The sequence below is a fragment of the Struthio camelus genome, chromosome 24, assembly GCF_040807025.1.
Source record: "Struthio camelus isolate bStrCam1 chromosome 24, bStrCam1.hap1, whole genome shotgun sequence".
NCBI lineage: Eukaryota > Metazoa > Chordata > Aves > Struthioniformes > Struthionidae > Struthio > Struthio camelus.
In genome coordinates, this window is record NC_090965.1 from 2,468,307 (window position 1) to 2,483,518 (window position 15,212).

Genomic DNA, 15,212 nt, shown 5'->3' on the forward strand with positions numbered 1-15,212 from the left:
TCCCACTCAGAGCTGCTCTGTGCTTTAGATGTTGCTGTTAACCTCTGTCATGGTTTATGCTACCTGGCTCTGTAGGTAGGATTATCCATGATCCAAAATGCCAATGGGGAGGGTACAGTTCTCCTGCCGAGGGCAGATTGTGACATAACTGAACCGTGGGGAAAGGGCACAATCCTGGGCACAATCCTCAACAGGCCAAGGTCTGCTGACTTGAGCTTCAAAACAACTTCAGGGTTCAGGGCTGCTCCTCAATGCCCTGGTACGCATGGGAGTGTGAGGCACAGCCCAGGGAGGGAGGGAGAATGCTGGGATGGGCAAAGGAAGCCGCATGCCTCTCTCTGTTGCACCCCAGATCTGTGACACGGCACTCGCCTCAGGCCTAAAAGGCTGGGAATGTGACCGCTATATTCTCAGCAGAGGCTGAATCTGGGGAGTACTTTCCTTTGTGTTGGCAGCTGGCCTTGGGGAATGTCATTAGTGCCCTTGGAGACCAGAGCAAGAAAGTTGTGCACATTCCCTACCGTGACTCCAAACTCACTCGCCTGCTGCAGGATTCCCTTGGGGGCAACAGGTAAGGGTGTCCCATGCTGGGGCTGGCATGGACCATGAGTGGACGGGGCTGACCCCAGTGGGAGAACTGTGGGGAGCTGTCCCCATGTTTAAGGGGATGAGGATCTATGGAGATTTGTGGGAGCTGTATCAGGACTCAGATACCTCATGGATTGTCCAGTGGGGAGGGAATGCCTCCTGGCAGGCAATGCTTAACTTTGCAGATTTAAATACCTTAGCTGCTCCCGAGTCCCAGATACAATTAGCCAGCTTTGGCAAAATTGCAGAACACTCCTGAGCCCTTGCTGATGTGTGAGTTGGCAGGCAGCATTGCCCAGCACGGGACAGCTTTAATTCCCTGCCTGCTTTGGGTGTACTTGTTTGAAGAGCCCATTCTTTTCTAGAAAGCCTTACATGTGCTGGGCCAGTTTTTGGATGGTGGATTTTGCTTGGTGCTGCTTGATGCTGTGCCAGTGGGGTGGTACAAATGGGTTCTGCCAGCACGTCTTGCTCAGGGAGGGACTGAACCTGGTTTATACCTTGGTTATGAAGTAAAGAAGGGCCTAGGGTGGGTGTCTGGATGCAAGTGGCCTTTGTTGGGTCCCGGGGGAAACCCAGCATTGAACATAGCTGAACCTCAGGTTTAATCTGCCAAGTTAGCACAGAGCAAGGAAACTGTCATCTCACCCTGACCTTCATCTCCCGAAGCCAAACCATCATGATTGCCTGTGTGAGCCCATCTGACCGGGACTTCATGGAGACCCTGAACACACTCAAGTATGCAAACCGGGCTCGCAACATCAAGAACAAAGTGGTGGTGAACCAAGACAAGACAAGCCAGCAGATCAATGCCCTGCGGGCTGAGATTGCTCGTCTCCAGATGGAGTTGATGGAGTACAAGGCGGTGAGTGGCCGAGTGAGCAGAGCCCTATGGGCAGGCAGCTGTAGAGGTGGAATTGAATCACAAGCAGAGAGCATCCTCCTCATGTTTGAACTGGGGCCGTTTTAGTGGTCAGGACCCTTCTGTCCACCACACTCTCATGCTATGGATAAGTAGCTCATATGTGGCCCTGTTGCATAGCCCCTCTTCTCCATGAGCAAGAGAAGAGGCCCTGGAGAGTTGGTGACTGCTCCAGAGATGGCCATGTTTCAGTGGCACCATGAGTATGAAGAAAATCAGCTATGGCAAGATGCTGAGAGACTGTGAAAATAGCAGTTTGCTGTTGATGGTGATGGATGTTTTTCTGAGCAGAGAGATCGTACAAGGGCAAGAGAAACCCTGAAACATCTATCCAAGTCTTGCTGCTTTGCTTTCCCTGAAAGCTGGCCCTCAGTTGGGGAATGGCACGTGCCAAGTCATTTATCTCCCCAGTGCAGGCCTCTGTGAAGGCTGGCCTAGTGGTTAGTGCATATGCTTCAGACACTGGAGATGGGAGTTTAATTCCTGCCCTGCCACAGGTAGGACCTTGGACAAGTCTCTTGGGATGTTGAGGCAGGGTGAAGCCTTTAAACATCTCCCCCCACCCCCCCAATCTGTGCCATTTTCTTCTGGGTGTTTAAGCTCAGGCTTTCCTGGGGTCACTGCATTCTCCCTGCCCCTGCTTTGGGGATTGGGGCCTGCCTGGCCCCAGGGATACGGTCGATGGGCCCCCACCTCCTAGCACATCCTGCGCTCAAGGGCTCCTCTACTCTCCCCAAAGGGCAAGCGGGTGATCGGGGAGGATGGTTCAGAAGGCTACAGTGACCTTTTCCGCGAGAACGCCATGCTCCAGAAGGAGAACAGCACACTGCGCATGCGGGTGAAGGCCATGCAGGAGGCCATTGATGCCATCAACAGCAGAGTCACACATCTCATGAGCCAGGAGGCTAACTTGATGCTGGCCAAGGCAGGTGAGGCTGGGCACATGCAACGCAGGGGGTTGACCTACTCAGCATAGCCAGGACATGGGCCCACGGTGCCCATGACGGGGCCTGTGTCTTGCCTTGACCCACCTGAGCTTTTCCTCCAGGCGACGGTAACGAAGCCATCGGTGCCCTCATCCAGAACTACATTCGGGAGATTGAAGAGCTGAGGTGAGCCAGGCCCTGTTGTTCTCCCCTCCTGCTCACTGCTGGCAGGCAATGAGGTCTAGTGGGTTGAGCACTTGTCACCTGAATGCCCTGATGTGTTGGACCCTGCACTGATGTGTCCAGGGACTGGGTCTGAGCCCAGGTGCTGTCCTCTTCCTTGCAGAGGCCATGGGCTGGTCGGAGCTCCATGCCTCGAAAGGGTCACTGGGAATGTGGTTTGCTAGGAGGGGGGTTATTTGTAAGCCCCAATGGAGCAGCTGCTGAGACCGCTGGCTTCTCCTGAGCTATGCGAATCCCAGTCTCGGTGCTGGGCAGTGCTTTGGCCAGAGTTATCCATTGTGTGGCCGTTGATGAGGGGGCAAAGAGCTGGCAGGACTTACTGATGTTTCCCAGGGACTGCTGGCTCCGTGGAGCTGGGTCCGTCTGCTTGTCTCACGCATGATACTCACAAGATGAGTGGGGATGGTTTGGTAGTGACTCTGTGCCTGACTCTTGCCTTCTTAAAAGGTGGCCAGGTCTTCTCCTGGGGATAGCAGGATGTCTCCTCTTTGACCACATCCTGTCTCTGCTCCCTAGGACCAAGCTCCTGGAGAGTGAGTCCATGAATGAGTCCCTGCGTCGCAGCCTCTCACGCGTCTCTGCCAGGCCCCCCTACTCCATGGGCTCGTCCCCAGCGCCTGGCTTAGCTGGCCTGAGCAGTCCTGCTGCTTCAGTGGAGACAGAGGCCTCTGACGTCCTCCGAAGGGCCAAGCAGGACCTGGAACGCCTGAAAAAGAAAGAGAGGAGGCAGCAGAGGAAGAGGTCAGCTCCTGTATGGCACTGGGGGAGGGGAAGGCTGCGTGTCAACTCTGTCTGTCCTTACAGGGCCAGGTATACTGCCCTCTTCTCCCCATCCTTGCTAGCTGCCATAGACAGAGAACCCAGTCACCTGGGTTCCCTTCCCCAGCACTGCCTCCCCCTTGGTCTCTTTTTCAGCCATCACATATACGCAGAGGTTGCTTTCCCAGAGGGGTCAAAAGGGGGAGGTTTGGGTGGGGGTCGGGTGAGGACAACTCTGTTGGACCTGCCCCCAGGCTCCCTCTCACTGGGATTCACACCAGCCCTCCCACTCCTCTCCCCCAGCCCTGAGAAGGAAGCATTTAAGAAGCGGCCGAAGCTGCAGCAGGACAATGGGGAGGAGACGGATGAGAACGAGGCCGAAGAGGTGAGGGAGCACGGAGAGTGGACATTTGGGTGCTGGAGCATCATCACCATCCTGAGTGGAAGGACCAAGGGCTAGCCTGGCCCTGTGATGAACATGGGGGAGAGTTATGGAACCAGGGACCCCATAAGGGCAGGAGCAGGAGTAAGGAGGAGCTGAATGCTCCCCAGCCTGTCCTGTTGTGAAGCAAGGAGCCCATGTCCTTTTAGGCTCAGTTTTACCCAAGGTGGGTGAAAGGGGGAGGGGGGATACAGTGCTGCTCAGCTGGGAGAAGTGTTGCAGGGGGAGGGACGGGGCAGGCCCAAGGCACAGAGTTGCCCATCTCCACTGTGTACCCTTGGGCCTCCTGTCTGGGAGGCTGGGGCCCATTGCTGGGGCTGCAACCCATTGCTGTGGGGACAAGTTCCAGTTTGGAGATGGGGAGAGACCGTGGAGAGAAGGGCAAGGCCATGCTGCAAGCTGAGGCCTGGCATTCGCCTCTTAGGAGGAGGAAGAACAAGATGAGAGCGGCTGTGAGGAAGAGGATGGGCGTGAGGATGAAGATGAGGACTCAGGGAGCGAAGAGAGCCTGGTAGACTCGGACTCAGATGCAGAGGAGAAGGGTAAAGTTCAGGGCTGCATGAACATCCTGGTATCTGGGGCTGCATTAGCCATGGTGTCCTGGCATTGAGCTCCAGTCCTGGGAAGGGAGAGTCCAGTGGGACCCTGGACCATGTCTCCTCTAGGAGATTGGAGAAGCACCAGGATTGCTGCAGAGGGTGTCCAGGGCTCTTTGGGGTGCTGCTGCTCCCCAGCAGCATGCCCTACACCCCTTCTTCCTCAGCGCCTTCTGTCCCCTCCTTGCACTGTGATTCAGGGGCTATGGGAGTGATGCTATCCCCAGTCCTTCCCTGCCTGACTGTCCCTCCTGGCCTCCAGCTGTGAATTTCCAGGCTGACCTGGCAGATCTGACATGTGAGATAGAGATCAAGCAGAAGCTGATTGACGAATTGGAGAACAGCCAGCGGCGCTTGCAGACCCTCAAGCACCAATATGAGGAAAAGCTGATCCTACTGCAGAACAAGATCCGGGACACGCAACTGGAGCGGGACCGTGTCCTGCAGAACCTCAGTGAGAACCACTTCTCCTCATGGGATCCCATCCCTGTGGCAGCCAGCTCTAATCCCCCTTTCTGCCCTGCCAACTCTAAGTCAAAGTATCCACTCCTGCACACAGTCACATGGGAGCAGGACTAGTCACCTGGAAAGCTCATGACCTCAGTGGTACTAGAGAGGTGGCTGGAGAGGAAGGAGAGGCAGTGCCTTTTCTACCTTTGAACACCACTTCCTGGGATATGGGGTCCTGTTAGACACTTGGGGAAACAGGTAGTGAGGGACACATGCAGACCCAATAATCTAGCTGATCTCTAGTCTCAGCAGATCATGGATTACACCGGCAGGCTTCACATGGCTGTAGATCCACTTCCATGGCTTCTCTAAGCTCCTGGCAATCGTGGCATAAACTGCCATCCTGAAGGATATCCCTGGACAGACCCCAGCCCTTGCTGAGGTCAGAGCAGAGGGGATAAAGAAAGGTCTGGCAAGATAAGGAGGGCACAGTGCCCTGCGTCCCTGGGCAAGATGTGTTAGTGCAGAAAGAGCCCAGGGTGCATGACCATCTCAGCCCCTCTTCACACTTCCCCAGGCACCATGGAGTGCTACACAGAGGAGAAAGCCAACAAGATCAAGGCAGACTATGAGAAACGACTGAAGGAGATGAACCGGGACCTGCAGAAGCTCCAGGCAGCCCAGAAGGAACATGCTCGCCTGCTGAAGAACCAGTCCCGCTATGAACGGGAACTGAGGAAGCTGCAGGCGGAAGTGGCTGAGATGAAGAAGGCGAAGGTACCCAGGCGGGTGGCTGCTGTATGCCGGGTTGGGGAGGGCATGCCTTCTGCCAGTCCTGGGGGGAGTCTTCCAATGTAGCAGTGAGGCTAAGACTGACAGAGCCAGGTGGGTAGGTACAGCTCCTTGCTCTGCTCGAGGAAGAAATGATATTCTCCACTCCTGGTGGCAAGCACAGGATGGCTGCCTGTGTGTGATGTGTGGGTTCCATGCCTTCTGATCCAGGTCGCACTGATGAAGCAGATGCGGGAGGAACAGCAGCGGAGGCGGCTGGCAGAGACTAAGAGGAATCGGGAGATCGCTCAGCTCAAGAAGGAGCAACGCCGTCAGGAGGTCAGAGCCCCATCCAGCTAGCCCGTGTCATACTAGATGTCCTAGTGCAGGGAACACTAAGCTTGGTGGGAAGGTCAGCATTTGTCCTGCTCTGGCACCCTGAGGTGCTCAAAAATATCAGTCAGTGAAGCTTGAGGCCCTGCTGCACCCATTGCCTTGCAAAGAGCAGCACAGCCCCTGGCAGAGGACACCTAATTGAACAGCTGCATCTTCAAGGCCTTTCTGCAGCTCTCAGTGAGATTGTCGGAGATGCTGTGGGCTCCCCACCCTGCTCTGAAGGGAGTGTGCTATCAAGGCTAGTCTGGGGCCTGTAAACCTGCTCTTTGTTAAAATCAGGAGTGACCCTGTTCCCGTCTGAGCAGCTGTTCCAGAATCTGGTCCCGTATGGAACTATGCCATGTCCTGGCTGCAGTGGTGGGAGCCCTGGGACTGAGATCATTGCTAGCGTGTCGTAGGACTCTAGGCATCTGTTTCTCTCTTGTGCAGTTTCAGATCCGGGCTCTGGAGTCTCAGAAACGGCAGCAGGAAATAGTATTGCGAAGGAAAACCCAGGAGGTGAGAGAGTCACAGCCATCTCTGTTGCAGCAGGGGCCTCTGGGAGTTGTCTGGGGCAGACAAGGATCATCTCTATCTCCACTGGGGTCACAGCCCAGGTACTCAGCTCGGAGACAACCAGGCATTTGGAGAACGCTAGCCCTGGGGTTAGATTTCCCACAGAACTGGGAGGATGTTTATGGCTGTGAGTAATCAGGTGGGAGATGACTGTGGCCAGTAAAGGAATTTCCCATCTCCTGGGGCAGCTGATCTTGGGCTGCAGGAGGATGGATGTGAGTCAGGAGGGAGAAATCTTCTGCGTGCTGTCAGCAGAGTTACGCAAATGAATCCTGCCTTGGGGTCAAACTTCCATTAGAGCTGCTTAGCCTGGGCTTATTTCCTATCCTGGCTTTGCTATCTGAAGCACCCCTCAGTGTCTGAGGACTTCGGGTCTCTTTAGAGCTGCTGCTCCTCTTGGTCCTGCAGAGTTTTGAGGTTGCTGAGGCAGGATTGGGCTGGGGATGCCTGTTTGACGCTGGCACTCCTCTGCCCTGTTCTGGGCAGGTGTCGGCTCTGCGCCGTCTTGCCAAACCCATGTCGGACCGAGTCGCAGGCAGGATGAGCCAGAAGCCGGCCATGCTGGACTCCGGTGCAGAGGTCTCAGCCAGCACCACCTCTTCAGAGCCTGAAACCGGGACTCGCTCAGTCTCCAGCATTGTGCGCCAGTGGAACCGGAAAATCAATAACTTCCTGGGAGACCCCTCACCCTCCATGAATGGGGCTCGACCTGCCAGGTCAGGACAGAGATAGGTTGGCTCCCTCTGCAGAGCCGGGGCTGCACGGGGTGGGTGATGAGCCTTCCCAGGATCCCCATAATAGCATATCTGGCTTTTAGCTGGCAGCAGGGATTGAAGACCAGCTCTTTATTGCCCATTTGGCCTCTGTTGAGTTGCTGATCTAGTGCAGACTGGGCTGGCAGTGTGTGACTACTACCCATCACCTGAGCTTGAGCCCAACGTTGGGCTCCTAATGAGTGTTATTAGTAATGGTACAAACCCTGCCAGGTTCAGCCCTGCTGTAACCATCTGGCAGTCTCTTGCCCCTGCCTTTGCTAAGGAGTAAGTAGGGTTAGTGAGAGCAGACGTGGGTGATGGCAGATCTGGGTCACCCAAAAATGATGCAGATGCCTCCTCCACCCCGAGTAGCCCCAGCCACGGCATCCTTTAGGGGAAAGCGCAGTTTTCTAGGATGGTGTGGCTGGGTGCCCTGACCCCTTTTCTCCCCTCTGGCTATAGAAAGAAGTTCCCCAAGAAGGGGGCAAGCCAAACCTTCAGCAAGGCCGCCCGCCTCAAATGGCAGTCTCTGGAACGACGCATTTTCGACATCGTCATGCAGAGAATGACCATTGTCAACCTGGAGGCTGACATGGAGCGGCTCATCAAGGTGAGGGCGGCACTGGGGCTGGAGAGGGCTGGGCAATGGATGCAGAGATGGGAGAAAGCCATGCTGACAGTGCCAACTTGCCCGCTTTCCCCCCTCCAGAAAAGAGAGGAGCTGGCGCTACTACAGGAGGCGTTGCTGGGCAAGAGGGCAAAACTGCAGGCAGAGAGCCCCAAGGAACAGAAAGGCCTGCAGGAGCTGAATGAGGAGATTGAGGTGCTGGGGGCCAACATAGACTACATCAATGACAGCATTTCTGACTGCCAGGCTACCATCATGCAGATTGAGGAGACCAAGGTGGGCAACTGGAGCAGGCTCAGCCTGCAGAAATGGAGGCAGGGATACAGAGTGGGGAGCATCCCTGGGAGGTCAAGGCATCCCTAGGGCCTGCCCAGGTTGGATGCCTGGGCTCTTCTTCTAGGCCAGTGATGTAGACACTGACACTGAGAGGTTTTACCAGCGCAATTGTTTCTTGTTATGTACTTAATTGTGAACAGGAGCTCTGCCAGGTGCTTGCAGCTTCCTAACACCTCTGCAGGTAGGCTCCTGCCACCAATGCAGAGCGGGCAGCTAGACTCTTCCCTCACTGCTCCTCCAGGCTCAGTCAGCACAGACTCAGCAGCAGGACTGAGAAATGAAGCTAGGCGTCCTGATACCTCATGCCTAACACCCGCAGCCTTGAGAGACGTGGGAAAGCCACAGCCTCTGGCCTCCCCAAAGGCTGGTGATCACTCATCTTCATGGGAATGTGCAAGCATTTGTGGGGCCTGCATTAGAAACTTCCTCAAGGAGGATGAGCTTTTTTTCCAGCAAAAAACCACAGATGTTCTGTCTGGTTTTGACACCGGATGCATTGCAAAGATGCTGTACAGCTCCCTGACTCTCCACTCCCCTCTAGTGGCTGCAGCCTTGGACAAGAGACGCTTGTGCTGTCCCCAGCTTGTCCCTGGTTTGTGTCACATAGGGGAGCAGAGGAAAACAGGTTCTTTTTAATTCAGACTAGACTTTGGGCTGGTGATTTGCAGTGCTGTGAATTCAGATGAGGCTGGTGCACAAATTAGTGTCAAATTAAGTGTCTGCATCAAGATGCCAGTGGCAGTGCCAAAGCTATTCAGGTTTTGATGGGAGTGTCGATGTCTGAATCTCCTCAATAGTCATTTGGGAAGACTGGAGCAAATGTGAGTCAAGACTGAATGACTCCGGAAAGGGGTGCAGCAAAGGTGCCACCCACAACCTAGTGAAGCAGCGCTGGCTGCTGTGCCCGCTGTCTGCTCTTCCCGTGCCCTGCAGCAGGGCTCTTGTGCTGCATCTAATTCTCTTCCTAATTCTGCTTTTCAGGAAGAGCTGGATTCCACTGACACCTCAGTGGTGATCAGCTCCTGCTCCCTGGCTGAAGCTCGGCTCCTGCTGGATAATTTCCTGAAGGCTTCCATCGATAAGGTGTGGGAGGACTGCGTAGCTTGAGACAGGGGGCTGGGGAAGCTGTGACAAGGCCCTCCTCCTGGCTACCCTAATGCCATCTCATCCTTGTGACAGTGGGTTTCTTGACGCTGCAGTGCTGACTGGGATGCTGGGACGTTGCATAGAGGGCGGGCCCAGGCTCTATGGGACCCAGAGGTCGGGGGCTTCAATGTGTCCGTCTCAGGCTAGCCCTGGCTTTCCTTCCTGCCAGGGGCTGCAAGTGGCACAGAAAGAAGCCCAGATCCGCCTTCTGGAGGGGCGCCTGAGGCAGACAGATGTGACTGGCTCTTCGCAGAACCACATGATCCTGGATGCCCTGCGGGAGAAGGCAGAGTCACATCCCGAGCTGCAGGCTCTGATCCACAACGTCCAGCAAGGTGGGCCAGCAGCTCATGAAAGAGTCTTTGGGGAGGCAGGGTGTGGGGCAAGGGCTGGGCAGGCACCCTTACTTGGGCCAGGCATCCTTACCCATGGAGCCTCCACCTCCTCCCTGTGGGGTGAGTCTAGCCTGCCCATGCCAGACCCCTAGTGAGCACTTGAAGATGCCACAGCTGGGGTCAGCATGCCCAGGCTTCAGCCCCTGTGGCTGCACAGGGGATGTTTCTGGCCAGAGAACTTAAGCTATGGCGGCAGAGCCACAAGGATGGAACCTGCCATCTCGCAACAGCCCGGGCTTTGCCCTGAGCCCTGCTGTCATCCAGTCCAGATGGGACTTAGCGTGATGTGGTCCCCTTTATATTGCTCACTTGCCTTCTCCCATGTGCACAGAGAATGGCTACACCAGTACAGATGAGGAGGTCTCCGAATTCAGCCTGGCTTCAGATGGGAGGTGAGCAACTAGCTTAGCCCTGCCTGCAGCAGGCTGTGCCTGACCTGATAGTGTCTGTGGTGTGGCAGGAAGTCTGGTGGCACCCATGGGACCTCAAAGATGGATATAGATGAAGAAAGCCCCATCTAGGCTTTCCTGTAGTGTCTGGCTCTTGAGAGGGAGTGCAGACATTTCAGACTCCAACAGGGAATGAAGACTAGGTCATCTGTTAGGGAAAGGGTGCTGAGGAGCAGGAGGTGACACAAGAAATCTAGTGGATGGGGGTGGCCAGCTCTCTGAAAACAGTTCAGCATTGAAAAATCCATCTCTGCCTTCTTACACCCCTTGCAGTTTCTCCCAGTCTTTCACCATGAAGGGCTCAGCCAGCCAGGATGACTTCAAGTTCAAAGTGAGTTGGCCTTGCTGTGTGGCCCTGCCACAGGGTGTGGGATAAGGGACAGATGGGCACGCTGTCTGGCAATGCTGCAGGGCTTGAGTTTGGGTCTTACCTTGGAGAGCCAGGCTTGGGATATGGTGGAATGGTGGTGTCAGCTCTAGGCAAGAAGGGCCCCAGGCTTCCTGTTCCTGTGGTTTCTTGAGGGACTGGAGACTTGGGAAATAGCAGCAGGGGCACCCAATAGCTTCCAAGTTTGTATGGGCACCGAGCAGGTCCCCATGCAGTACCACATCCATTCATTTGTGGTTAGAGGTGGAGGAAATCCCACTGCTCTGCCCAGGCTGTCACCCTTTCTTAGCGTATGGAGAGCCGGTGCTGTGATGGGCCTCCTAGTATGATGCAGGGGAGCTCAGCCTCCCATGACCAGGGAGCATGAGCAGCTCCACCCTGCAGCTCCCTGGCTGCACACTGTGTCCCCCGCTAATGCTGCCTGTTTCTGAGCCATCTTCCCTGCTCTAGGGAGAGCCTAAGCTCTCAGGGCAGATGAAGGCGGTGTCAGCCGAGTGTCTAGGACCCACGCTGGATATCTCCACCAAGAACATCACCAAGTCCTTGGCATCCCTCATGGAGATAAAAGAGGATGGGATCAGCTTCTCCATCCGAGACCCCTACTACAAGGAGAAGGTGTCCCGTACCATCAGCCTGCCCACGCGAGGAAGCACCTTGTGAGCACAGGATGATGGGTCTCTGTGCATCGAGTGTTTTCGGGAGGCATGGGTTGGTGGGTGGGAAGCCCTGTCCTGGCTGCAGACTTGAAAGCAGTGAGCATGAGCTGAATTCTATATCCATCCAGGCCTGTTTGCAGCAAGCAGTGGTGGGTTTCTCCAGCCAGAGAGTATCTAGGAATATGTTGGTTTCCTCTGCAACTGAAGAGAAGGGTACTCAAAAGAGGAAAGAAGAAAGGGGGGGAACATGAAGGGCACTAGTTCATTGCCCTGGGCTCTGTTATCAGCCTTCATGGGCAGCAGAATCCTGGCAGCTTCCCAGGATGCCAAAAGGATCTGCACTTGTGGGATGACTTGAGAAATCCTCTGACTTTGTGATCATGACTCCAGAGCACCCCAACTTCTCCATTTGCTCTGCTGGGGAAGGGCATATGGGTTCAGCAGAAAGGGACTCTGAGCCCTGGGAAAGAGCAGGCACTTACCATGCTCTGCTGTGCTCCAGTCCCAGGCAATCTCGTGGCTCAGACACCTCACCTCTGACAAGGAGGAAGTCCTATGACCGTGGGCAACCTGCCAGGTGAGCCTGCAAGCTGGAGACTTTGGCTTGGGGGAGAGTGAGTGGCCCAGACAAATGGGGAGATGCCCATTGCACTGTTTTTTTGCTGCTTCGGCAGGGCTCTGGTGTACCAGTGTGGGCAAGACAGGTTTTGGCACATGACAGCTGAGTAACCCCATGTCATGTTCCTGTTTAATCCTTCTTGACTCAGGCCTCCAGATGTTGGCTTCACACCTCCTTCATCCCCACCTACCCGCCCACGCAACGATCGCAACGTCTTCTCTCGTCTCACGAGCAACCAGAGCCAGGGGTCTGCCTTGGACAAGTAAGTCCTAGTGGGGTGGGTGGGTCTGAGTGAGGAGGATCAGTGCTGTAGCAGCAAACAGCAAATACTAGGTCTCACTGCAGGATGCACAGGACTTGGGACAGCTCCAGCCAGACTCCTGCCACCCTTTTCCCTCACTGTTCCTCTCTGTAAGGGAGCAGATGCTCTGTAAAGGCCAGACTGGACTCTTTCCCCTGTTCTGTGGTGACCTGGTGTGTGTTCAGTCAAAACTGGCTGCTCTCCGGAGCTCACAGGCCTGGGCTTTTGCTAAGCCGTGCTTGGAGAAATGGTCATGCCAGTCTTGGACCTCGGGAAAGGACTATGGAGCAGGATGGGCTGCGGTGAGGCAGGATGGGGGCGGGGCTCACCAGAAGGTGATAGACTTGCACCAGTTCACAAATGCTGCTCCAACCTGTCAACCAACCGCTGCAGCAGGTTGTGCAGTTGTCCATAAGGTCAGCCCTCGACTTGGATCAAACCTAGCAGCATTGATGTGCCCTAAGAGAGATGTGCTGTTTGATCCTCATGTCCCTTCCTGCTCCTTTGCCCTCTCCCTGATTCTCCATGTGTGCTTCTCTTTGTTTCTTTCTCTCTCTTTCTCTATCTCTTTGTCCCACACTGGCTTGGATGCAATAACAACCCTCCATCTCTGACTCCTCTGCTGCCTCTTCTGTTCTGGGTTTTCTCTCCCATAATCCTGCTAATTTTCTGCCCCTAGGTCTGATGACAGCGATTCCTCTGTCTCGGAGGTGCTGAGGTATAGACAACTTTCTATTTATTATCCCTTCTTCCTCTCCTCCTCCTTCTCTCTTTCTCATGATTCTGCTCTCCCTTGTCCCTGCATGTTCCACCTGCACCTTGCTGCTCTGCCCCATCTCCCGGGTCTCTTTCCCAGGCTGCTAGTGTGTGCTGTCCCTCTCCTCTTGGCATGCCAACTCCAGCATCTGATGCTGGTCCCTCTGTTGTTAGTTTCGAGCTGTTCTTGCTCTGATCAGCCTTTGGAAATGTGGCACTGGGAACACATATGAGCTTTGGCTGGATGGAGGTGGTCACATGTTCTGTTCCACCTCTGGTGGGCTCTCATCAGCACAATGCCACAGTGTTCCATCCGTTCTCCCAGCTGTCCAGCAGGATGGTGTGATGCTGGGGCATTGGGGTCGTTCAAGCAATGCTGGACGCTGTCAGTGTGTCCTTCTTGCAAACATATTCCAGGCGAATATCTCCAAGTGCTCCCCACATGTGCCTGTGCTTTCCTAGTGCTGGGATGAGGATGAGTAGATCTCTTTCCTCATCTTTCAGAGAGAAAAATCAAGTCAGTCTGCAGTGCAGAGCTTAGCCTTGGAGGTGAAGGTGGCCCTGGGCTTGTCCCCCTGCACTATCCCACCTGCTGAAGTTACTTACCAGCAGGGCCACCTTTTCCCCATCCTCTAGGAATATAAACCCTTTAGCTCCTGGGTTTCCCCTTGCATTGCCTGTGCCCTGAGCTTTCATAGGTGCCCAGTCACTCCATGGGGATTGTACCAGCTACTTGACTGGGCTGGAGCATACTGGGTCACCTAAGATGGTTTGCAGTTGGGCAGCAAAGCAACTTTCATCAATAGTCTTTCACCTCGCAGCAACCCTAAGGACCCAGGATTTCCATTTGGTTTCAGTGTTACCTCATGACTGGGATAAACACGAGGAGTCAGAGTAGGGCTGTTTAATTTGGGTTTGCCAGTACAGCTGGTAATTGAAAAAGGAAGATCATATGCATGTGACTTCCAAGCCCAAATTAATGATCCTATATTTGGCTCCATCCTCCCAACTAACACAAACCGTGCATGGCCCTGTGCCTGCCCTTCTCCAGTTCTGTGTTTCATTTTCCCTACCTATAAGAAAAGAATAGCACAGCTCAGGGCTCTGCTTCCAGGTGGGGGTTGTGCTTTGGGATCCCAGCTGGGAAGAGCTGTTGGTGGCCATGCATGTGTCCCTTGGGGACTGGGAGGGTGGGATTGTCAGAGCCCAGTGCCCTGAGCACTGCTGATGTGGAGGGGATTGGCAGGTGCTCCTGTATCCTGAGGCTGTATTGTGCAGGTACGTCTTTTGAAGAAAGGTTTGGCAGAGGTCGATCCTCTTCTCCTTAGAGCCAGCGATAGGTGACAGGGCTCCCATGGCCATTGCAGCATGAATGCTGTATGCAAAAGGCGCTGCTGTTCTTTGTCACCCTTGTGGTCTTAGAGCAGGGCCATGTCTGCAGATGTCACCAGCCGTGAACTGTGGGCTGAGGGACTTCCAGCCTCCAAGGAACTAGAGTGCTGGATGTTAGCACCCTGAACCGTTAATTTTGAGCAGAGCCCAGGCTGGAGAAGGTGCAGGGTCCAGTTTGTCCCAGACTGATCTGACAGCAGTTGAGCTGGGTCTCCTGGTTGCTTGGGTCTGTGCCAGTGGGGCATGAGAGACTGAGCAGCAGAACAGAGACCATTGGCTCATCCTCCTTTCTGAATTCCTTTTCTGTATTTTTGGGCCAGAAACACTAGGCAGAGGCTGATGAGGATGATCATGGAAAGACACAAAGGATTTCTGTGAAGATGTTTGCATGGGCATGTCTGGTTCAGACAGAGGGGCCCATCTTTCAGCCAGCTTGTGGGAGATGCTTGGGATGAGGCAGTTCTCGCCCTCCCATGCCTCTGGGACCATGTAGCATGGTGTCTTTCCACACACAGACCCCAACATGCTTGTTCTTTCTTTCCTATGCAAGGGGCATCATTAATCCGGTGGGTGGCACCAAGAATGCCCGGACGGCCCCCCTGCAGTGTGTCTCCGTGGCAGAAGGACACACCAAGCCTGTGCTCTGTCTGGATGCCACCGATGAGTTGCTTTTCACTGGGTCTAAAGGTGTGTGGCAGGTAGAGAGGATGGGGGGTTGCTGGCATGGACAACAGGTCGGCATG

The 15,212-nt window shown here is 54.8% G+C and overlaps 1 protein-coding gene across 5 annotated transcripts in view; it reads left to right on the forward strand.

Moving 5' to 3' along the window:
- Positions 1-15,212, forward strand: part of KIF21B (kinesin family member 21B) — a 50,909-nt gene that overhangs the window by 24,896 nt on the left and 10,801 nt on the right. For 4 of the 5 annotated variants that reach the window (XM_068918137.1, XM_068918139.1, XM_068918138.1 and 1 more), the window contains 23 exons: positions 456-571; positions 1,258-1,453; positions 2,250-2,439; positions 2,559-2,622; positions 3,196-3,420; positions 3,742-3,823; positions 4,305-4,422; positions 4,739-4,930; positions 5,504-5,703; positions 5,929-6,036; positions 6,523-6,591; positions 7,135-7,364; positions 7,866-8,013; positions 8,113-8,307; positions 9,349-9,450; positions 9,683-9,848; positions 10,240-10,300; positions 10,631-10,688; positions 11,196-11,401; positions 11,904-11,978; positions 12,169-12,282; positions 13,001-13,039; positions 15,020-15,156. In XM_068918137.1, coding sequence (XP_068774238.1) covers positions 456-571; positions 1,258-1,453; positions 2,250-2,439; positions 2,559-2,622; positions 3,196-3,420; positions 3,742-3,823; positions 4,305-4,422; positions 4,739-4,930; positions 5,504-5,703; positions 5,929-6,036; positions 6,523-6,591; positions 7,135-7,364; positions 7,866-8,013; positions 8,113-8,307; positions 9,349-9,450; positions 9,683-9,848; positions 10,240-10,300; positions 10,631-10,688; positions 11,196-11,401; positions 11,904-11,978; positions 12,169-12,282; positions 13,001-13,039; positions 15,020-15,156 — 3,091 coding nt within the window. The remainder of the gene's footprint in view (positions 1-455; positions 572-1,257; positions 1,454-2,249; positions 2,440-2,558; positions 2,623-3,195; positions 3,421-3,741; positions 3,824-4,304; positions 4,423-4,738; positions 4,931-5,503; positions 5,704-5,928; positions 6,037-6,522; positions 6,592-7,134; positions 7,365-7,865; positions 8,014-8,112; positions 8,308-9,348; positions 9,451-9,682; positions 9,849-10,239; positions 10,301-10,630; positions 10,689-11,195; positions 11,402-11,903; positions 11,979-12,168; positions 12,283-13,000; positions 13,040-15,019; positions 15,157-15,212) is intronic. The other variant, XM_068918134.1, reaches the window with a different exon arrangement.